Raw genomic sequence first — 23,799 nt, forward strand, 5'->3', positions numbered from 1 at the left:
TGAATTTCCTCTGCCTGAAACGGAATCCAGGCAATGAATATAATGCAAAAGGTGGGTTGCCTAACCACTCTACTATGTACAATGCCTTAAAACTGCTACTCTCATTGTTGGTACCCAGCTAAGTAGCACAACTTTAAGGCTCCTGCACCGTCACTGACAGTAGATCCTGGAGAAAATTTGTGTGACCTCAAAACTACTACAATTTTTATGTCTCTAACCTTTTGCTTCTCTAACTCCCAATAAGATTCCCTTTGACTACATGCCACACTGCAGACCTGTAACTGAGGTGAAGCAATGGGGGCTTTGCCCCAGGAAACCAAAATCTGGAAGGCATTTTTAGCACTTGCTTCTTTTAATAGCACAGAAAAATTTGAGTTAAGCACCTAATTACCAGAAATATTTATTTAACTAAAATACAAAGGTGAGATATGACGAGTCACTCCCTAGACAAATTCCTAGGCATCTCACTTCATGCATTCACTCATGCTTCTTGTAAAATAAAAATGTAATTGCTTATTTAGACAAAATCCCAGAACTAGTAGACCTCCCCTTTCTCCTTAAAAAGCATGAACTACAATCACATAAAGCAAACACTCAAATAAGCCAAATTTCTAAGAACAAATATTATATTTAGTTACAAACTTAAACTGTTATCTTCTTCAAATATAGCTTTGTTTTCTTTCTTTCACTGCCCCAGGTCATTTTGGAAGTATCTGGCTGGTCTCATTTGTTTCAGCTGCTAACAGTAGAAGAATTTTAAATTTTAAAACCATCTTTAAGATTTACTCTTAAGTTTTCATCTTTTTTACGTGATTAAAAATATCACAAATTCAGTACTGTCTGTACAGAGGGGAAACGTTAACTGACCTCTAAAGGTAATGGCCAAGCCTATGACCATCCCATTCTACGGCACTACACTCATATATATTTGTTAGTGTTCTATTAGCAACGAACAACAAATGAAGTATCTGCTTCCTGTATTGACTAGATTTAATTACATTCAAAGCCAAATTTTGGGTTAAAACCAGATGACTTATTTCCCTATGTAAATGCTAACTGCATTGCCCCAGCTGATGAGATTGTCAGAGTGGAAGTGGAGAAAGCGTCCCAATTTTGGTCAGTGGATCTGGAATGCCCCTGACACTCCCCAACCCCTGCTCCATACACAGTGGCACTAATATTTGGGGGCATGGTTCAGTTAACATTTGTAGAGGGTAGCATGGTCAAATAGTGTCTAAGAAGGGACAAAATATGTGAAAAAACTATTGCGTGTGTGTGTGTATTTAAACTTAAAGAGGATATTTCATATGTGTAATATATGCCCTCTATTTTGACACCACTTCAGAAAACCTTATCATCCTGTAAAATCCTATCAGTCTTAGTATTCCACCTCCTCACTACTCTCCACCCCTCTGATGGACAGATGAGTGGAGCCATAAACTCAAAAATCACCATTTAAGGAGGAAGCTTAGCTGAAAGAAAACGTTTCATTTCTTATGACTGTACTACTCTGAGCCATCTTTGACTTCTTTACCATGCCCCTACCTGGGGTACCTTCTCTTCCTTTTCTGTTTCCTTTTGTATATTGTCTTCCCCCATTAGATTGCAAGCTTTTGGAGGACAGAGATTTTCTTTAAACACACTTGTATCCCTAGTGCTTAGCACAGTGCCTGGCACATAGGCACTTAATAAATGTTGATTGACTATTACTGGCCATTTGACCATGTCACCCTGTAAAAAAACATATATGGCTGTATGAATGTATGGATCTATGGATATATATACATATATATGTATAAATTTTATATGTGTCTGTATACACATATATCTATATATACATATATACCTATATACCTATATATACATATACATACCCATATCCATGCACACACACACACACACACACACACACACACACACACAGAGTGGATAGAGAGCTGGTCTTGGAGTGAGAAAGAGCTGATTTCAAATCTCCCCTCTAACACATACTAGCCAGGTGACCCTGGGTAAGTCATTAACCCCTCAGTGTACCAGGTAATTACCTAATGACTACAAATTGCAAATTTGTATCAAAGATTATTTGATGACTTTAAATTTCTCCCATGGGTTCAGACATGATTTAAATGGTAGCAGGTTCTACCAATGAAGAAATTCCCTTTAGATCTTCAACTGTTCTGAAATATAGTCTTAAAGAGTAGCTTGGGGTTATTGACAGGTTAGGTCATCTGCCCAGGGTCATATAGTCAAGATTTGTGAGAGGCAGGACTTGGACCCAGATCTACCTAATTCCAAGATCTACATCATACTGCCTCTTATACTCCTTCCTAAAGTTAAATGCCTTGTGTAAGCCCAGTCTAGACCTCAGCTATACAGGCTTGAAAACCAAGAGTCTCACCCTGTGGTGTAGCAGCACAGGATTGGGAAGAGTTAGCCACTATGGACCTTTCTCTGGCACAGGTCTCTTATTTACAAAGTGAAACAAGGAGGAGACAAGGGAAACCCATCTGTTTCCCCCGTCTTTTGGCCATCTTTTAGTGGCCTAAATTCACTGTCAGGTTACATTTAGAAATTGAGTATTAGTCATTGAATCATAAACTGTCAGCTAGAAAAAGAAAAAACATCAGAGATCATTTAGTTCTATCACTACCTTACCTCATCTTACAGATGTTAAGTAACTTGACTAAAGTAACATAGCTGGTTAATTACAGGTTTGCAATGTTCTTTCCATTACACCATACTACGAATGTTAATGAAGTAATCCAATTATTCTGTAGGGCAATAGCTAAAATGATATTTCAGATTATGGAATCATTCTAGATTATTTGGCATGACATATTATTTGTACTTGATCATTAATTATATCCTTGGGACTTCTCTTTCATTGTTGCCTGGAACAAGTGTTTGTCTTCTATTGGTATTTAACCTCTTATGTATAGGGTGTTCAAGGAAGACTAGCACCTCTGGTGTGAGGGCTTGCCAAACAAGCCCTTGTCAGGGGTGCTCATCCACTTTTGGTATCCACCTGACACCCAGCTTTCACCTGGGGCTCCAAGGAGCATGTGCAAGCAGCCACAACCCAGTAAAACCCCATCTTGGCAGATAGCTAAATCAGGTTGGGGGTAATCAACAGGATTCAAACCTGTTGGTAAATTAGGAGAGGTCTACCCTAAGCATGTGAAGACTTCCCTTAATGGGATGGACAGATGAGAACCATTTGTTTCAACAACTATGAAGGCAGCTGAAGCAGGTGTTGTGAAGTGTTTAGAACTTGGTCAGACCCTGAAGATGCCAAAGTCATCCCTTGCATCCTGAGCCATCCCCAGTTGTCCTGACTTTTGTCTTGCCACAGGGCTTTGATGACTCTGGAAGACAGTGATGCTAATGACTTTGTGCAGCTCTGCCTCACTTAAATCCAGTTCACGACTGAGTAAAAACATCAGCCATGATGTTGAAAAGGGAAAAACTATTTTTTGTGTGTTTATGTGTTGTCTCCCCAATTGGAATACAAGCTTGTTGAGGTTAAGGACCATGTTTTATGTTTCTTGGATCCCCCATAGTATCTAATACATTGCATTGTAGTAGCCATTTAGTAAGTGACAGTTAATTTGATAACGGGCAATTCCCTAGTACACCGTATACATATCAAACCCATGGTCCACTGTGTGCATGTGCCTCCAACACTCTCAAGGGCAGCTCAAACCAGATTAAAATGTAACTGGGAAATATTTAACAAAAGAAGTAAAAATATAATAAAGTACATATAAGATCACATTTTAAAACTAAGTCAACATGTGGCCTATAGAGATCCTTATGTATGGGGATATTCCAAGGATCAGTGGTCCCTATTTCTATTTGAGTTTTACACCTCTGCAGTGCAGATATTATATTTTTTTAAGATGCAATATGATTCTGCTTTCTTATAGATGAAACAACAAAGCCTTATCAGAAGTCTACAGTCCTTTTCTCAATCACCCCACTACCAACCACCACAATCCGAGTGCCTGCCACCACCACAGCTGAACCCCTGAGCACCACTCCAAAATCATGGACTCCTCTGGACATCACCACCATCACCACCTCCACCTCCACCATCACTGCCAGACTGCAGCCTGCGGGCCACAGAATCAGAGACACAGGTCAGTAGAACAGACCAAGTTCATAGGATCATAGGATTAGAGCTGGAAGGAGCTTCAGACGCCATCTGTTTCAACCCTTCACTTGATAGATAAGGAAACTGAGGCACAAAATGTCTCAGTGACTAGCCTTGGGTCACAAAGCTAATATCTAAGGCAGTTGGTAGTTTTCTACAAGGAGAAAGTGTAGTACTAATGTGATATTCATAGCACCTATGGCAGCTGTGAATATGTTGGAGTAATTCTGAAATGTGAAATACAACAGACTCTTCACATGGAAGACAGAATCAAGACATTTATTCAGACACTAGAAAACTGAATTCCAACACCAAAAAGTCAAATCCATCATAGTAACAAAGAAATCTATACACAATAACAATGTAAGGGACACCACCATCCCAAGCCATCCCTCTGTGAGGCTTCTCACAAACCAGCTCCCTTAAACAAAATCACAAACAAGCTCTGCCATTCATGCTAGCTGCTGCCTTTCCCAGCTTTGATTGCTCTCTGACTACTTCCTCTCAGCTCTGCTCTAGCTCTTCCTCTTTCCATTACACCCCTCCTGCTCTACCTCTTCCAGTTTCATGTGACTTGACTCATGTGACTTAAGCAGGTCACATGGGCCTATTAATGGATGGGAAAGATCTTCCCATTAAGAAGCAAAATTACATTAACAATAAGCAAAAATGCATTATCAATACAGGAAGGAAGGAGGGTAGGAGAATTAGATTTTGCACAGATGCATTTTAATTCACTTGCCAGTGAATTTTCATGCATCAAGACAACAATCTTAAAATTTGTGTGTAGTTTGTTTACTTTGTAGTGTCTGAGACTGGTCCAAGGAGTGCAGTTGATGGAAGGCTGCCTTCCTTCTGCAACCAAGGATGTTTACATCCTCCCAGGTGTGAAGAAGATCATAGAGCCTGATATTACTTAACTTCATTTTTTTTTAAGAGAAGCAATGTGCTATAGTAGATTGGGAGCTGACTTCAAGGCTGAGAAGACCTGGCTCAAGTCCTGTCTCTGATATACACTGTTGTGTGACCCTGGACAAGTCATGTAACCTCTTAGTGCTCTAGGCAACTCTCTGAAACTAGAAATTTCAAGGAAGGTTTCAGTCTGCTTTGGTGGAGGTTGTTCCCTCATCTGGGAGTTCCCTAAACCAATTAAATTGCAGGTTGAGTCCTTATCCCTATCCTATTTTATTAAACAATATGCACAAAGCAGAGACCTAGGGCTGAGTAAATTATATGGTAGTGCTTAATACTATATTCAAAGCCTAGAACTGGTATTATGGTATTAGTGGTTAGGATGTTGTCTTACAGCTTCTCCTTTGTGAAATTACTGTTTCTCTGAGGCCTCAGCTGAAAGGACCTCAAGTTTCAAGGTTACTAGAAGTTTTAAAATGAACCCTCTTCCTCAAAGAGTAGTCCTTTAGGAAAATCCAGCTTTCTGATATGTCACATTCTTCTCTGACTACTTTATCCTTACCATTCATATCTATCATCCATTGCATCCTTAATGTTTAGGAAAGGGATTGAGAGAGGAACTGTGATAGAGGATTAATTGGATTCCTATTTTATTACAATCAGTATTAATTGGTTTGATATGATTCCATAGGGATAGCAACTATAAATTCTGTATATTAGACCCCAGACTTGTGAACCACAAATGGGACTAGAAAAATGTCCAGAGCTGTTAGGTGGTGCCATGGATAGACCTCTACCTTTGGTTTTGCCTTATTATGGTGACCAAACCCAATGTGGCAGAGGTGACTCAATAACATGGAAAGCCCCTTAGCTATTTGTGTTGCCCCTTCATCCCTTATCATCTCTCTAAGGCCCAAAATTGGGGATATGGCCACAAGTACTTGACCAACAAGTGGCTTTGTTTTCTGGCCTGTGACCTGTCTGCCTACCATCAGTCCATGTTCATCAGCCCTGTCCATGGGTTTGCTCATTGGCTTGGTAGGACATCCTGGAAGGTCAAAATAGGTTTGTCAAGATTTGCTCATAGGCTTATTTCTCATTCAGTGGGATTCTGTATTTCATGTAGGCTCTCTTGGAGGGTCAAGGTCAAGATCTACCAACCAGTGAGACTACATTTTTAGTTTCATTTCATTCATAGTGGCTTGGGTATAAGCTTCAGACCTCAACTAGTCTCCAGTTTCTCCTGGAGACCTTTCCTGCTAGGATCTTCTCCTCTAAGGTTACTTTCTATTTGGTCTGTTTGAATCTTGTATATACCTTTATTTAAACATATGTGTGTGTGTGTGTGTGTGTGTGTGTGTGTGTTCGTTCTTCATTGCCGAAGAAGACCATGCCATCAGAGAAATGATGACATGACTTGCACTTGACTTTGTTTTGAGTGAGAGAGGTCTGTACAGGTCACCAGCCTTACTTCTCCTCCAAACCCATCTGAATCCAGTGACCAGATATTCATCAAGATAACTGGAGATGACCCGGGATGAGGCCATTGGGGTTAAGTGACTTGCCCAAGGTCACACAGCTAGTGAGTGTCAAGTGTCTGAGGTGAGATTTGAACTCAGGTCCTCCTAACTCCTTCTCTAACCACTGCACCACCTAACTGCCAAATACATTGTCTACCCCATCAGAACATGAGGTCTTTGAGGGTAGGGATTGTTTATGCCTTTCTTTGTATCCCCAGCTCTTAGCACAGTGCCTGTTGGCACATAAGATGCGTGTTAATTGATTGATCAAAATGAATTCTACTTGTGTCCAGTCAATATTTCAATTTATGTAAGTTCTCTTCTCCCAACACCTGTCTCTGAATCCAGCTAACACGAAGCCAGCCCCATTCAAAGACAGTAATGAAACTGTTTACCAAAATCAGAGGCTTTTAATCCTTAGCATTTGATCTGAACATTATGACATGCAAGAAAGAATACCAGACTAGCAGTCTGGAGACTTGGTTCAGGTCCCAGCTCAATAATTAACTTTCTGGGTGACCTTAAGCAAGTCATTTCACTTCCATTCCTAGGATCTTGAGTCTTCAACGACCATATGAGGGGTTTGGTATAGATGACCTTCCAGGTCACCATAGGGTCTAAAATTCTATGACTGCTCAAGGATGTCTGATATAGTTTACTTCCCAACAGCCAAACAAATGGAGAAGAGCCAAGAACTGAAGGGCCAGAACATGGATAAGGCTAGGTCTTTTTTTGTTATTGTTGGTATTACTCAGAATTCGTATTCCAAATAGATTGTTTTTTTTCCCCTAGTTTACCTTCCTAATTATGTTTGACTCAGCCAGCTGAAGAGAGGCAAGCTGCTCAGGCTTAAGGGGTTCCCAGCCAAGAACATTCAGATGTTTCCCTTTCTGAAAGTGGCACAGTTTACAGATCCTATTCTTTGGAGTTCCTAATTCTTTCAAAGATTCTTGAATGATTAAAGACATATTTATAAGTTGCCTCCTCTTCTTGTCTCCCAGAAGGACAACAATTCTCATAAAATGTATGTAATTAAGCCTGTGGCAGGGATACTGGCCTGTGCAGGAAGTTCTGAAGGTTTTTAAGTTAGGGCCTTGCTTATTTTTGGAAAATGTAGGGAAACTTGAAGCTGAAACTTCCAAACTGGCATCTCCTATTATTTCTGGCTTGGTAAGAGGGCTTTGGACAACAGCATCAGGACTGATCAATGTTCCTTCTTCATTCTTGTCCAGCAGCCTGCTGTATTCTGATCCACAAAGTGTTAGACAAATATTTAGAGCAAGGTCTCCCTGCAATGTGCTCTAATAGCCAAAGGAGGGGAGAGAAATTTAAACACACACACACCATACAAACACATACACACATATACAAACTTTTAAAACTTCATTTCCCACTCAAAGAATTCTCCCACAAGAAATCTGATCAATAGGAAGAAAAATGGATTTGGAGTCAGAAGACGAGTTCAAATTCTGGCTCCACATTTAGTACATGTATGACTTGAACAAATCACTTTCCTTCTCTGGACCTTGGTTTCCTCAGCAATAAAATGAGGGGATTGTACTAAATGACCTCTAAGGTCTCTACTGTCTCTAAATCTGTGACTTGCAATTTTCTGGTCATACTTGAGTAACCTAGGAAAAGTCACTTCCCATTCCTGAGCCTTGACTTGTCTTCTGTAAAATGAGGAGGTTAGCTAACCTCTAAATACCCTCTATAGATTTAAATCCTATGATCTTAATATGATGAAAGTGTAAATTGGATGTGGGATCCATAGAATGAATTTCCCATTAACCTCCATTCATACCTATGCCTTAATACATGTATAAATCCATTGGCCACTCCATTATAGGCAAATTTAATTAAATATTTCGTATTTTTAAAAAGAGCTCAAAATAGCAACATATATTTCATTAACAGTTATCTCCACCAACATGAATAGGGAAGGTATTCTTTTTTTAAGAGTTTATTATTTCTGTTTTTTCAGACAAGTATTTTTAAATTAATTTGTTCTTCTAAAAACACAAGCAAAAACCAAATTTCTCAACATAGAACTATATAATCGAACAGAACACATTTGTCATGTCCAAAAAATGTATGTCTTTTTCTTCATTTTAAGCTCGGTAACTCCTGTCAGGTGGTAAGTCACATAGCTCATTCTTTTGGATTTATGGCTTATCATTGATTTGATTAAGAGTTCTAAAGTCTTTCAAAGCTCTCTATAATGTTATCACTGGAAAAATTGTTTTAGTTCAGCTTACTTTTCCAAAGACATCAGTTCCATCTGGAATTGTTCATTTCCTCATTTCTTATGCAGAATAATAATTCCATTACATTCATATACCACAATTTGTACAGCCACTCCCCAGTAGGAGGATATCCCCTTTAGTTTCCAACTTTTTGGCAACCACAAAAAGAGTTGCTATAAATATTTTCGTAGATAAAGATCCTTTTTCTTTGGTCTTTGGGGAATAGGTCTAGTAATGGTATATAGCATGGTCAAAGGGAACACATAGTTCAAAAACCTTCTGGCTATAGTTCCAGATTGCTTTCAGAAGAACTAGACCAGTTCACAATTCTGCCATAGGTGCAACAGTGTATCATGGTGCATCTGTTTTCCATAGTCCCTCAAGCATTTCTTATTTTCTTCTTTGCCAGTTTGACAGATATAAAGAAGAACCTTAAAATTGCTTTAATTCACATTTCTCTAATTATAGAGATCTGGAATATTTTTCATATAATCATTTACAGCTTGTATTTCTTCCTTTTAAAATTGTCTGTTCATATTTTTTGATCATATGTCTATTGGGAAATGGCTCTTAATCTTATACAATTTGAACAAGTTTCTTCTATATCTTACAAATGAGAACTTTATAAAACAGGCTTAAAAGATTTCTTCCTAGCCATTTCTCTTCTATTTTTTACTTTGTTAGATTTGTTTGTACAAAAATTTTAGAATTTTACATAATCAAAATATCCTTTTAATTTTGTATGATACCCTCCATAACTTGTTCAGTCATGAACTCTTGCCCATCCACTGATCCAAAAGGCAATCTCTTCTTTGTTCCTCTAATTTGTTTATATTCTGACATTTTATATGTAAGTCATGTGTCCATTTTGAGCTCGTGGCATGAGAAATTAGTATTATCTAATTTCTGCCAGACTGCTGTCTAGTTTTCCCAGTTTTTGTTAAATAATGAATACTTCCCCCAGTTAACTGGGGTTTAACTAAGCTATCGTGTTTGTTTGTTTTTTTGCCTTGGTATAATTTGTTGCACTAATCAAGGTCTGTTTCTTCTTAACCAGTTCTAAGTCACTTTAATGATTACTGCTCTGTTATACAGTTTGAGATTTGATACTAACAGATAATTTTTGAGTTAGTATTCTTAAAATAAATGCTTAGATAAAGAGGCAAAGGGTCATATCAGTCAGTAATGTTTGCCTCTCAACAGAATTATAAATTAGATGAAGTTTATTTTTCATGTCCCTTCATCCTCCAAAATATTCAAGTGCCTTACCCTGACTCTGGCTGCTCACCCACTATGGCACCCATTCAAGGCAGCTAACTGGCTTAATAAATGACAGATAGACTTGGAGGTAGGAAAATCTGAATTCAAATCCTGTCCCAAACGCTTACTAGCTATGCAACTCCAAACAAATCACTTAATTTCTCTTTGTCTCAGTTTCTTCATCTGTAAAATGGGGGTAATAATAGCACTTACCTCTCAAGTTTGTTGTGAGGATAAACTGAAATAACACATGAAAGACTTTGCAAACCTTAAAACACTACATAAATGCCAGCTGCTGCTGCTACTGCTGCTGGTGATGTTTTTCAACCTCCCTATCCCTTAGAATATACCATTGTCTGGGGCCATTGTCAGTCGTTTTGACTTATGTCTTGCCACTGGAGGAGAGAGTCAGGCTGATGATTTTGTACAGCTCTGCCTCACTTAGATTCAATCCACTCACCAGTCAAGACATTCTCCTCATGTGGCATTGGTCCTTTTCTAGAAAGAAGAATGAACAACACAGCATTCTCTGGATATACCTTATGCTGCCTTCCACCACTCCACCAAATTGGATTAGACTATTCTTTGTCCCAACCCTCAGGGCCCTACTTGGTTAACTACTCTGACTAAAAAGTTCATGCTAAAATATTTATGAGTGGATAATTGTTTAATGACAAGCACATTAGCAGAAAAGAGGATATTGGAGTCAAGAAATCTTGGGCAAGCCACCTGATCTTAAAGTACTCTCAGGAAACTCTTTAATACTACAAATTATCGACAAGCTGCCTATCTGTATCTGTGTAAGGGGAAGTTCCATAGCAAGAGTTCCTTATACAGATGAAATCAAGGTCCAGACCCTTCCCTCTTTAGAAAAAAAAGTTTAATATTTTGCTCCTCCCAGAAAATATAGTTTCATTTTCACAAAGCCTTGATGTCTAAAGCACTAAAAAGTGTGAGAATTTCAGCCCAAAGGAAAACCAGGCAATGAAGTATTTAGAGGCAAGCGGGCCATCTAAAACCACTCAAATCATATGATTTAGGCAACTCCCTCTCTTACTAACGTGTAAAGATAATCCATACAATGGAAATTTTTAAAGTGCATATTAAGCATGTGTTCCAGCTCTAATCTATTTCTGTGTTCCTCAGAGAATAAATTATACTGTCAGGTGATTTCCTCTCCCTTAGAGCAGACAATAATTTCCTTCTTTTTATTACTACAATTGCCTTAATCCCAGGTTGCATATTTGCAACTGTAGGAATCAATGTTACTTTGTCCCTGTGATCTGACTAGAACTGTCAATGTATACTATCATTTTCAAATATATGAGTATTGTGCCCTTTCATCTCTCCCCCAATTATTTCTTTTTTTTCAAACATTTCTCACACCATCTACCTATCTTTTATTCATGGTTCCTTTCTTCCTATATCCTTCATGGAAACTCGGCCTTTTTTCCCCTAATCTTGTTTTTACATGACTGGCCCCACAAGAGCTTTTCTTTTCCTTTCTAAGGCATACATCAGCTGTCCTTCCCCTTTAAAAAATGCTTCCAAGAGACTATACATCTTATATTGAATTCTAATGATTGCTTGATTCTCTCACATAGTAACTAGGGATAACCTACTGTGCACCTTTCAAAAGACTTGTAAGCTAATACTATCTGCATCAATAACACGTTAATACTATGTAAGAAAATTGCTAAATGTTAAGTGACACTTTCTATTGAAGTATTACTTTAACCTCCTCTGCAGTTGGCACAGGTTAGGGTAACTGTTGTAAGTATAATGATGTTGAAAAAAATAGAGTGATTTGGTAAAGGAAGTTCATTCTGACAGCTGTGAAATGCACATGTTATTATCTAGAATTTTCACCCACTGTTGAACTGAAACTATTTTCTCCACATTGATGCTTGCTTTTGGGCAAGTTCAGACTGCCCACAGACAAATATCTACTGTGATTCTGGTCCTGGTAATGGCTGGTTAGCTAAGAAAGAATAGGAATCTTTGCTTTCTAATTTATACACTGACCAGTCACCTGCTATTACAGGATTCAGATCCACTGCAGCCTATGCGGGCAACCCCACTATCACTCGGGCCCATACAGGTAAGGCCTTTAGCTCACTTTCCAGTAACTGTTGACAGTTAAACACAATGCCATGATGTCAGATTTTGGATGAGGCAGTCTCTTAGTGGAAAGAGGGGCTGGACTAAGAGTCAGAAAGATCTGGGTTGAAGTTCTGTCTCTAAAACATATTGACTTTTTGATCCTGGCCTTGTCAGTTAACATCTCCATGCCCCAGGCAACTCTCTAAGCTTATAAATCTCAAAGCAAGTACCAATTTGTATTGATAAAAGGAGTTTCCTAACTGGGAGCTTCTTATACCAATGAAATCACAGGTTGAAACAAAAAGAAAATGGTGAGGTCAGTTCCATTGAATCCTGGGATGTAGACAAAAATTAACCTATTAAACGTACCTTCTTCTTAGAATATGTTACTTAATTTTTCTTTAAACTGAATCAGGTCAATTTTGGGGACATTAGTAGGAAAGAAATCCAGGGCTCTATCATACTGCTTGGACTTCTAGACCACAGGAAACCTCTTCTTCTTTCCTTCTGGGCTAATCCAACCCCAACCATGTTTCTCCTCTGCATCCCTACCAAAAGTACAGAATCTTCCACGGACTTCTAGGGAAATGACAAGAGACAGATTTGAGGGAGATAGGGAAGAGGGGAAGAATAAGAGAAGACATCAGTCTATTAGTTAAGGTAAATTGGTTTTCTTTCTTTTCCCTTTCAATTCACTCACAGATTCAATGACAAAAATCAGTAAGTGCCCTCCAGAACACTATAGGAGCTGTCATCAATCTGGGTAATTGGTGTTATTCCATACCGAATCATATTATTACCATCTAAGGCTTCCTAAGGGTTTTTAAAAACCAAATTCCTACTTCAGGACTGTTCTACTGCACCTAACTGTGTCTCCTTCCTACACATTCAAGGATGGCCCCTTGTGGTGCAATCTTGTGTAAGTAATTAATTTCGTTACTGAGTCTTTGGTTACATGAAGTTATTTTAACCTCTAGAAAATGTCTTTTTGCTTTCTTTTGTCTCAGTGTGACAGAGAAAGTAAAATCTCTTGTCAGCTCAGAATCTTAAGTGCATTGATCGAATTTATATTAGCTTGGATGGATCTTCACCCCTGACAACCTTTGCCCTCATCACCTGCCCAAGTTTGCCTTTAGAACTGAATAGGGAATGGCGTTTTCCCATAGAACACAAGTGCCATTGTCTAATCAGTTTCATACATGGGCCCATTGATTACACACTGTGGAAAAGGCAAAAGTGTAATTGACCAAAAAACAGAGAGCTAAGCCTCTCCGCCTTTCAGATTTCATCTTTCATTCCACTGAGCAAACCTGAATTTGAGAATTGGGCCCATCCTCTTATTTTCCAATGTGCCTCATGCTGAGTCTGCCCTTTATTCCCCAAGTCTCATGGCTCCAACTGTCACTAGCTCTGCCTGGTTATCCTTTAACTCCTCCATGACTATGTCCTATTGTTTAGCTCTCAGTTCATTTCTCCCCAAATCCTACCTCCCTCTGTTTTCCTCATCACTGCAACTCAATTCTATTCTCTCTCTGTCTCTCTCTCTGTCTCTGTCTCTGTCTCTGTCTCTCTGTCTCTGTCTCTCTCTCTTTCTCTCTCCTGCCCCAGAATACATTAGCCCATTTCTCTATTGACTCAAAGTCACTTCCCACCTCTGAAGGCAGTCCATTGCATTCCTGTAAAATTTTAATTGTTAAGACAATTTTTCCTTACCAAAAGTAAAAACTGTCTCTTTGCAATTAGTTCTGCCCTCTAGAATCAAACAAAACAAGTGCAATTATTCCTCCACAAGGCAGTCTTTCATATACTTGAAGAAAAGTGTCATATTCCCCCCAAATCTTCTCTTCCTTTCTATCAATCCTTGTAAGACATGACTTCTGGTACCCTCACCATCATAATCACAACTAAGACATATTTAGTTGGCCTTTTCTTCCCTCTCATTGTCCTTTGTGGAATTGAAAGACAGCTGGACGTTGACTGGCCATGGGATGAGTTATACCCCTGGTGGCCTTTAAAAAGCAAGCTTGCCAGCTCTGGAGGTAGTCAAGGCAAGAGAGCTCTGAGAAATGTGACTAGTAGAAGCAGCAGAGAAAAGATTCAACTATGGAGGAAGAACTCATCTCTTGAGAGAGAATCACTCTTTGCTATTTCTTTTCTCGCTTACCAAAGGGCAACAGAGGAGGACAGCATGGCATCTCAAAGCAGAGCTACTTGAACATTAGGAAACAACCTTATTGGAACAGGCCCTGTCAATCAAGGAAGTTCTTAAGTAGTACAGATGCCTGGCAGCAGAGAAGAAAACTAAGTAGCTATTAAGAGAGAACTAGCCCTGGAAGTCAGCAGTCATCTTAAAGAAAGGAACATTCCTATGGAGCCTAGCTAAGTGAGTTGGCTTGTAGGGTTGCTGTACTTAAGGGAAAGCAGGAGGGAGAGAGAGAGAGAGAGAGAGAGATTAGGTCCTTGAAGTGCCATAGGCATGAGTTGCCCTAGACACATATGTTCCCTCTACATGTGCCCCACTTTCAGTGTACTCTTGTAAGTGTCCACTCTTTTCACTGACACAGTGTGTTTATGGGAAAGTGTGCCCTATGTTTATCAAGGGATTTCTTTGTTACTTTTGTTCTTAGGATGGCGTCTCAGTAAATGGCTTTACATTGAGCTTGTTGTTACTACTGGCTGATTATTAAAGATGAGAGCACTGGTAGGGGCTTATGAGCTATAATTTTGGAGTATGGAACAACAAAATACCTTGAACCTGAGAGTTATGGCCCCTTATCACCCCTCCACTCTCAATCTAACCTACCACCTGTGAGTATGAGTTTGAGGTAATCTTGGGGGGGATTAAATGTATGAAGAAATAACTATCACCCCCTCTATAAATTCAGTTATGAATGTTCGTATCTTACCAATAGGTAGCCCCTAATTCACAAACCCTTTATTTACAAAATCTTTGTACATATAAATAGTTTCTAACCTTGAGTCTGAACTCAAGCTCCATCCTTTTCCCCTAAACCCCCTTCCCCTAGTTGATGTGGGGATCACAGTCAAATAGCACTACTAGATGGAGCACTGTATAGTACTACCAGTACAGCATGACCACATTCAGTACTGGGGAATGGAAACAACAGCCACATGGGAACCAGAAGTTCTGTGAAATGGGACTCCAGCTGAGGCAGAACTTTGAGGCTGCCATCTTGATCCAGCTATACCCTCACTATTGATATCTGTATCCAGATTCTACAGGCAGATGGTGCTAATTACACACCCTGTATGAATGCAGCTACATTAACCATGTTGGATGCCGGGATCCCAGTGAGGGATTTGTGTATGCCTGTTCATGGAGGGCACAACCGTGGCTGACCTGAGCCAAGTGAAGGAAGCAGCTGGTGGACCACAGCTGGCTCTGACCTTGCTCCCCACCTCTGGCCAGCTTACTCTGCTAAAAATGGATACCTGACTGCAAGAGGATCACTTGCAGCAGGTACTAGAAGCTGCTTCCTCAGCTGCCCAGGATGTTTCTGTTTTATTGGACCAAATGGTCAGGCATCATGTTCATGAGGTTGTCCTGTTCTTTGGGGACTGCAGTAAAACATTTCAGCCCTTCCCTAAACAGCTGGTGCCTCCATTCCCTTCACTCTGCATTTCTGTCATCAGATCCTTTTCTCCACAGGGACATCCACCTCTGGTCATTTGAGGCTCAGCAGAGTAGATAGGCTCCATACATGGAAATTCCCTTAGGGGTGACAGAACAATGTTTGAGATATATGCATGACCTTTCAACTTAATAAGTGTAGGAAGGGATCAATGCCACTTAAGAAGGGTCACCCCTTAACCTGCCACAAGACTTGTTGCTATATTTCATTTGACCATACCCAGTGCTAAAGCAATTTGAGGGAATGACTGATGTCTTATTAATTAATAAAATTAATAAAATACATGTTTCATTAATTAGTTCTAACTCCCACCTTAGTTCATTGAACATTAATTATTTAATGAACTGGATAAAACTCCTTTCCCAATAGCAATGGCTTGTTTTTTTATGTATATATTGAATAAATATTAGAAAAAAATTAGAATTTGTATACATGTTGAATAAAAATTAGAATTATTCTAATAAAAATTAGAAATTATATATATTGATTAATATATATATTATATATATTAGAAATATATATTGAACAAATATTAGAATTAGAAATATTATATATATTGAATAAATATTAGAAAAATTAGAATTCTAATTAGAGTTAGAATATTAAAAACACAAGTTTTTAACTAACAGAAACAACAGCAAACAAAAACATATACAAATCGTTTCCACTCTCCATACAGCTCTCTGTTGTTCAGAACCTCAGCACCCCCATCACTTAGAGTTCTCTTACCATTAGATAGCAGGGAATTCACATCCCCAAAACATTCTTTTAATGCAAAATGACAGGTTTGATTATCATGCCTCAGCTGTCTGTTAATAGGTGCTACTCCTCATAAGACAGCCTGTCTTCACTGTGACATCCCAACCTTCCTATACTTCTGGCTATCTCTAGGTTCCCAAAGTCCGACTTTCTACACTGATTTTTTTAAAAAAATTTTCCTAATTACGTGAAAAGACATTTTTAACTCATTTTTTAAAAAGTTTTGAGTTCCAAATGTTCTCTCCCCTGTTCTTCTCTCCCCCCTCCCTGATACAGTAGGTAATTTGATGTGTTATATGTGTCCACACTGATTCTTCCAACCTCTGTTCCACTTGAATTAAGGCTCTCTTTCTCATAATTTCATTCTCCTTTAACCTGACTCATCTTTTGAGTTCTGTTCCTGCTTGCTTCTCTGATTTGGGCATTTGTCAGCTCTCTCATATGCCCGCTGGATCTCCTGGAAGGATTAACCATTCCACTAAACTATTTTATCACATCAGCCCCCAAATCATAGCTGAAAAATATTAATCCATCCTCTCCTGCAGGTCAAAAGGACCTCGACATCTTGGGCATTTTTACAAATAAAAGGAAGTAAAGCATTCTATATTCAACCTAAATGGACCCTTTTCTCAATAACAGTCAACTTTAAACCATCATCCCATCCTAAATTCTTCATTCATGGGGAAATGTGGGGTGAGGAAACCAGGTAGAAAAGGTGTACTTGGAAGTCAATTTGGAAAATAGAGGATCACTGAAATTTATTTTAGACCTGGACAAAAAATTGGGGAAACTACATACAGATGACCCTTCTTTGCTAAGTGACAGATTTTCCTTGGTTTGCCTAAACACTTAAGCACATCCATCCTAAATGTAGATGGTCATAGAATCATAAATCTGGAAGGGACATCAGAGGCCAGCTAGTCCAAACCATGTTACAGATGAGGAAAATTAATTCCCAGAGAGTAGAAATGACTCACCCAAGGCCACAAAGGCACTAAGTAGGAGAGGTAGGATTTAAACCCAGGTTCTCTGACTCTAGAGTCAATTCTCTTTCTACTCTACCAAACAGCCTCCTAAGCATGGCTCTCTCATGGCCCAACTCATTACTCTGCAACAAATGTCAGAAAGTCATTGGCCTGTTTCTCACCACAGAGTTAGTTGTGAACTTCCACAAGGTCTCTGCACCATCCTTAGAGCATGAATTCCTTGAGGACAAGGACTATCTTTCTTTTTGCTTATTTTTATTCCCAGGGTTTAGCACAATGTGTGACATTTTGTTATTGTTTAACCATTTTTCATTCATGTCCGACTCTTCATGACCCATTTTGGAGTTTTCTTGGCAAAGATACTGGTTTGTCATTTCCTTCTCCAGCTCATTTTACAGATGAGGAAATTGAGGCAAACAGGGTTAAATGATTTGCCCAGGGTCACACAACTAGTAAGTGTCTGAGGCCAGATATGAACTTATGAAGATGAATCTTTCTGGTTCCAAGCCCAGTATTTTATCCCCTGAGCCATCTATCTACCTGCTCACTAGGCATTTAATGAGTGTTTAATGAATGTTTATTGCTTCTCTGTCTGCTCCTTAGTCCTTTCAGTCATGTTCTCTATGGGATGACTGGGGAGAGATTATAAGAAATCTTGTTTCTTAATGACATCAGTATACAAGTAATCCCCCAAATTCAAATCTCGTTTATGCCAAATGCATGACGTTTCAGTTTTCAGTTCCCCAAATACTTGTCAGAGTTCATCTTCTGGAGGAAATTAATTTGTTTTCTAATTATTTCAGGCAGGACAGAAGCAACATTAACTGAAAAAGGGAAGAGTATTAAATAAAAGATTCTAGAAAATGGGAGCCCCAGAACTGGCAATCTTTGGCTGAATTCAAAATTGGCTCTAAATTCTCTCAGATCAGTGGATGTCGCAAGGTTTTTGGGTCAACTGGAAAATCTCATCAGGGGTTGGTTTGTCATGGTGAAAGATGAAACAATATTTTTTACCAGCAGGTGGCATTATAGTAATAAAGCAAAAAGAGCAGAATTTAGATGAAAAAACAAAGCATTTATAAATCAATAAATTGTCTTTTCTCCCCCTTCGATATTTTAAGGTCACTAACACATTCAGAAGAACTAGAATTCAAAACGCTATTTCTTTGTGTTTTCGTAATTCCTGTAGCGAGCAAGCTGGATAACAGTTAACAAATGAGATTCAGGGGATGCAGCATTTAGTTTAAGGATAAGCAGAGTCCGCACTGAACAAACAGTAGCTATTTCCAGGGGTTAATTATAAAGTGAACATGCTTCTTTCCTTGCCCTGTTGGAGATGGCAGTCTATATCATATTCTGTCGTGTGACACCTGAGCCCCATTCTAGCTGTGTAATCTTGCCAAGGGGAGAGTTTATATTTTGGAACTTCCATGCAGATCCCAACTGACATAGTTAGATAGCATAGCAGAGAGGGCAGTGGGCTTGAAGTCAGGAAGACCAGAGTTCTAATTTGGCCTCAAACATTTACTGGCTGTGTGAGATGGGGCAAGTCACTTGCCTCAGCATCCTCATTTGTAAAGTGGGGATAATAAGAGTACTTTTTTACAGGGTTGTTGTGAAGATCAACTGAGATAATATTTGCAAAGCACATAGAGACTGGTACATAGTAGACCCTATATAAATTCTTATTCTTCACTCTCTCCCTCATCCTCCCATGTCTAAGTAGGTAGTGACTGAAAAAAAAATTCCCAAGATCACAAAATTGGAAAAGACCTCCTCCAACCCATATAGGGAGAGTATGGTGGAAAAACACATTACAGCAAACCTCTGCTTAAGGCTTTCAGTAAGATGGGACCCACTACTTCCTAAGTTAGCTGATTATACTTCAAGCTTAATGTCAGAAAACACTTTTTAACAATTAGAGCTGTCGAAAAGAAGACACAACTGGGCCTCAAGAGATTAGTTGTTGGATTCCCTCTTCGTAAAGTTCTTCCAATAGAGGCTGAATGATCATATTTCAGGGATATTCCCTTCACATATGGGTTGGACTCCATACTTATGGCAGGTGATGCCTATTTTAATCTCAAATTGTGATGCTGGGATTCTGGGGTTCTATAGATAGCTCTAATTGTCAGGAAGTTTCCTGATGAAACACCATGCTTTACTTCAAGGACATATACCCCGATGAGTGTATCAGATTAATAACACCCAATGCTGGGCTGTTGGGACCAACCCAAGTTTATTTTCCACCTAGAAAAAAAGGAATTAGTATAGATAGAGGATCAGGGAAATGAAGGGTGAGGCAAGAATGCTGAGAATGGGCCAAGCCTCAAAATCTGGTGGATGAATCTCCTTGATCTAATCAAGCACTAGATCTCTGATCCTGTGGTCAGCTCTAGGAGGCAGAGCAGGGTTCAAGGCAGGTTAGAGCTAGTCTGGGTGTGCCACCACACAGGTCAGTCTCAAACTGCTCCAGCTCACTCACCAAAGATGGGAGAATGAAACAACAGTCCCAGTGGATGCTCAGTCTATCCAATCAAACCACTGAACAACACTGAAAGCCTGAGCTATGATAATTCACTCCTGGTACCTGAATACGACACCAGTATTTTTGCCAGTTCTTTCCTGGGAGACCAGAGTCTAAAGCCTCCTATATACAATAGCCTTAATGGAAGTGGCCAAGCTCTACCTGAATATTCATCATCCTGTGGCCCTCTTTGGGCCATGAGTCTCTTGAACTCCTCTAGGCTGCTCCTCAGGCAGATATCCATGAGGGGAACAGCATCACCCAATCCTGGTTCTGCTGTTTACTTGTATGACCTTGGACAAGTCACCTAACTGGGGAGCCTTCAGTTTCCTTTTTCATAAAAGGAAAGTGTTTTTCAATTTTGATCTGGAAGGGACCTTGAAGGCCACTGGATACAATATCTTCATTTTTACATATGAGGAAAATGAGGTTCAGAAAGGTCAAGTGACTTTTGCAGGGTCACACAACTACTAAACGTCTAAAGCAGAATTTGAACTCAGGTCTTTCTAACTCCAAATCCAGCACTCTACCTGCTGAACCATTAAGGCCCTAGGGTCTTATGAGGCACTGGAGAAAGGCTTTAGAGGATTATATGGTGAGAATCCATCCCATGGTATGAATACCTAACATTTATATAGCACTTGCTACATGTGTCAAACACTGTACTGAACACTTTACACGAATTATCTCATTTGATTTTCATAACATTCTTGTTGCTTGTTGTTTTCATTTTTATTCACGTCCAACTCTTCATGAAGCTTTTGGTCAGTTTCAGTCATGTCTGACTTTTGGAGGTTTCTTTGCAAAGACACTGGAGAGGCTGGCTTGCCATTTCCTCCTCCAGTTCATTTTGCAGATGAGGAAAAAAGAGAACATGGTTAAGGACTTGCCCAGAGTCACACAGCTTGTAAATGTCTAAGGCCACATTTGAACTCAGGTCTTATTGACTGGCACTCTATCCATTCCACTATCTAGATGACCCAGTGTTCTCTGTGAGGTACTAGCCAGAACATATTTTGGTGAGTACAGAATGTAGAACTGTGTTTGCCTAGGATTCTATAAGCCTCCCCAGGAGGAATGACCTCAAAGAGGAGTTCACTAACTCTTAGAAGAAAGAAAATGAGCAGACAGAACAAAGAGGTCTTTCCCCCCTGCCCTTCTGAGCTCAAGACCAGAATGGAGCTGAATAAAGGAAGTTCTAAAGGTCTCAGGCTGCCTTATCTAAAAATTTGTAACTAAACTTGTTTGTGAGAATGGCATAACCCAATAACCCCCAATCTATATAGCTGACCCCACACGTTCTACCAGTTCTGCTTTTAAGTGATGATTTTCCTTCTTTACATGTTGTGAAGCTGGAGAGGTGATCTCATGGAAACCTGAACTGGCCCTTTTGGATGCAGGTAAGTGGAGCCCTGGGTAAGATGCTGAGGAACTCAGTAGTAACCATCAGGGTATAATGGAAGCTCTAGAGTAAGAGGAGCTAGAACACATTCTGCCTCTGTCACTTAACTACCTATATAACCTTTGGCAAATCACTTAGTTTCTCTGGGCCTCAGTTTCCTCACCTGTAAAACATGGAGATTTGACTAGATGACCTGATGTCTTTTCCAGACCTAAATCTATGATCCTATGGCCAATTTACAAACTACAAGTGTCACGTGTGTATTAGGGAGGAGGCCTCACTCACCTCACCAACGGGACAGAATAGAGCAAGTCAGGAATTCATTCAAGAGAAGTTTTGGCAAAGAACTCAGTCACTTTTCTCAGGCACTCTCAAAAATAGCAAAATAGTCTCCAAAAATTCCCATTGGGGTTCAGGGGGAGGAGAGGGAGATTGGTGGTAAGTGATCAGGAGAAAAGAAGAACTGGGTTACTTAGCCATCCTTCAGCATGGCTTTAGGGCTCCATTGAATGTGATAATGAACTTGACCTCAACTTCCTTCCTCACAAGAGCAGAGTTCCAGTCTTCTCCTCCCTGAAGAATATGAACCACTTGAGGGCAGAAATACTTTTTTCCTCATTTTTTTTTTGAGTTCCCAGCAAAAAGTAGGCATTTATTAGCCACTTTAACAATTGAATTGTATTCCATCTCACAGCCAGCTCCAATTAAGTGTGCAGCACTAAATCTTTGGAGTTTCAGCAGCAATATGTTCTGTTGCTCCCCCAGCATCCAGGGTTCTCATAGATGGGGGGCTGGGGGACTGGGTCAGTGTATGTTTAGAAGAGCTTAGAGAGGAATAGGTCTCTATGTCCAAACATGCACCCAAACTTTTATCACATGACACCTCAATCCACTCTGTTGTCTAATATTATTAATGAGAGCCTTATTGAATGGGACTCTGGGTAGAAAAATACTTGTAGACCTTCAAAGAGAGTTTTTTAAAGAAAAAAAGGGAGGAAAAAAAGCAGGGCTAGTTAGCCTGTTTTAAATAAAAAAATGAGTCATGTGTTTTTCCGCAAACTAGAAAAAACATGACCAGAGATCTCCAAGAGAACACTGAAGTGTTTCTGAAAGCCCTTAGTGAATGAGCTTGAGCTGACTTTGGCTTTCTCTGCTATTTCCCTTGAAATCTCTTGAGGTTGCAGTGGGAATCCTAAGAGATCAATGAAGCTCCAGTTGAGGAGCTCCTTTCTGTCTTGGATCAAACAATAAACCATCATGTTCAGTGCCTTCCCCTAACGTCCACAAAGGATGAGTTCTTCCCAGCTGGAGCTCCATTTTAGCATAATGGCTTCCTGGGGGCAAGAGAGAGCTATGCTATGGGAGGAAAGAGCTGAAAGGGATGCCAAGAGCCACCAAGAAGAGCACAAGTGTGTTATTATTGTCCAGTTTCCACAGATGAGGTCAGATGCTTCTTTTGCATGTAAGTAACCAAAAATCTTACTGATGTTTCCAGGATCAAGGCCAAATGAAGAATTAAAGACAAGATCTTTGGAACCACTATCCAAGGGAGATCCAAGTAAGTTAAATGTTAGATAATGGAGCCATAACTAGTAATTTGTGTGCTAAGGACAGTAGTATAAGACATGCCTGGGGTAAGCAGCACCAACCAGGCTTCTGATGCTGCTAGGAAGGAAGGGGAAAGGGTGAACAGGAAAGAACTCAACTGGAGTGTGGTCAGCTTTTAGAAGTTTCATATTTGAACTTCTTATTCTTGCAAACTAGATGCCAAGCTCACTTGTTTTTATTTGTTTTGAGAGTTGTAATCCCCCTTTACTGTTTGACATCTTGGAGAGAAGCCCCAGCCACCTTGCCATAGTTACAGCTGTGACAACTAGCATCTCATGATTTTGGGGGGTTTTTTTTACTTTTGGTATGTTCTCCTACCTACACATCTACCTACCCATTCACTCCCTCTCAACCCTACTCTCTGCTACCTATGTATCAATGGATGTACCATTATCTCACTGACCAAATCATTTATTCTCTTACATCTTTATCTTCATGAATATCTTTGTATGTTTCTAAGGGAATGTAATAAGCAGTGCCTGAAATCTTCCCCTCTCAGTATTTATTAAAGTTCTTCTTGATTAGCCTCTGGTAGCACTATTTATATCTTCTGAAGTGTCTACCTGAGGGAAAAATAACACATTTATTAGTTACTTGAACTTCAAAAGACCCATGATCTAATCAGGGTAAGAATTCCCTCCCCAAACAGAGGTTGCAACCCCTCCATAGTTTC

At 39.6% G+C, this 23,799-nt stretch overlaps 1 protein-coding gene and 1 pseudogene across 4 annotated transcripts in view; both read left to right on the forward strand.

Moving 5' to 3' along the window:
• VIT (vitrin) overlaps window positions 1–23,799 on the forward strand; it is a 147,219-nt gene that overhangs the window by 82,211 nt on the left and 41,209 nt on the right. For 2 of the 4 annotated variants that reach the window (XM_072634154.1, XM_072634155.1), the window contains exons 7-10: window positions 3,924–4,136; window positions 12,133–12,189; window positions 21,469–21,516; window positions 23,014–23,076. In XM_072634154.1, the coding sequence (XP_072490255.1) occupies window positions 3,924–4,136; window positions 12,133–12,189; window positions 21,469–21,516; window positions 23,014–23,076 (381 nt within the window). The remainder of the gene's footprint in view (window positions 1–3,923; window positions 4,137–12,132; window positions 12,190–21,468; window positions 21,517–23,013; window positions 23,077–23,799) is intronic. The other 2 variants (XM_072634156.1, XM_072634157.1) reach the window with 1 other exon arrangement.
• LOC140529738 (exosome complex component RRP41 pseudogene) lies at window positions 12,377–15,885 on the forward strand (annotated as a pseudogene).

Source organism: Notamacropus eugenii, chromosome 1 (genome assembly GCF_028372415.1).
Source record: "Notamacropus eugenii isolate mMacEug1 chromosome 1, mMacEug1.pri_v2, whole genome shotgun sequence".
Classification (NCBI taxonomy): domain Eukaryota; kingdom Metazoa; phylum Chordata; class Mammalia; order Diprotodontia; family Macropodidae; genus Notamacropus; species Notamacropus eugenii.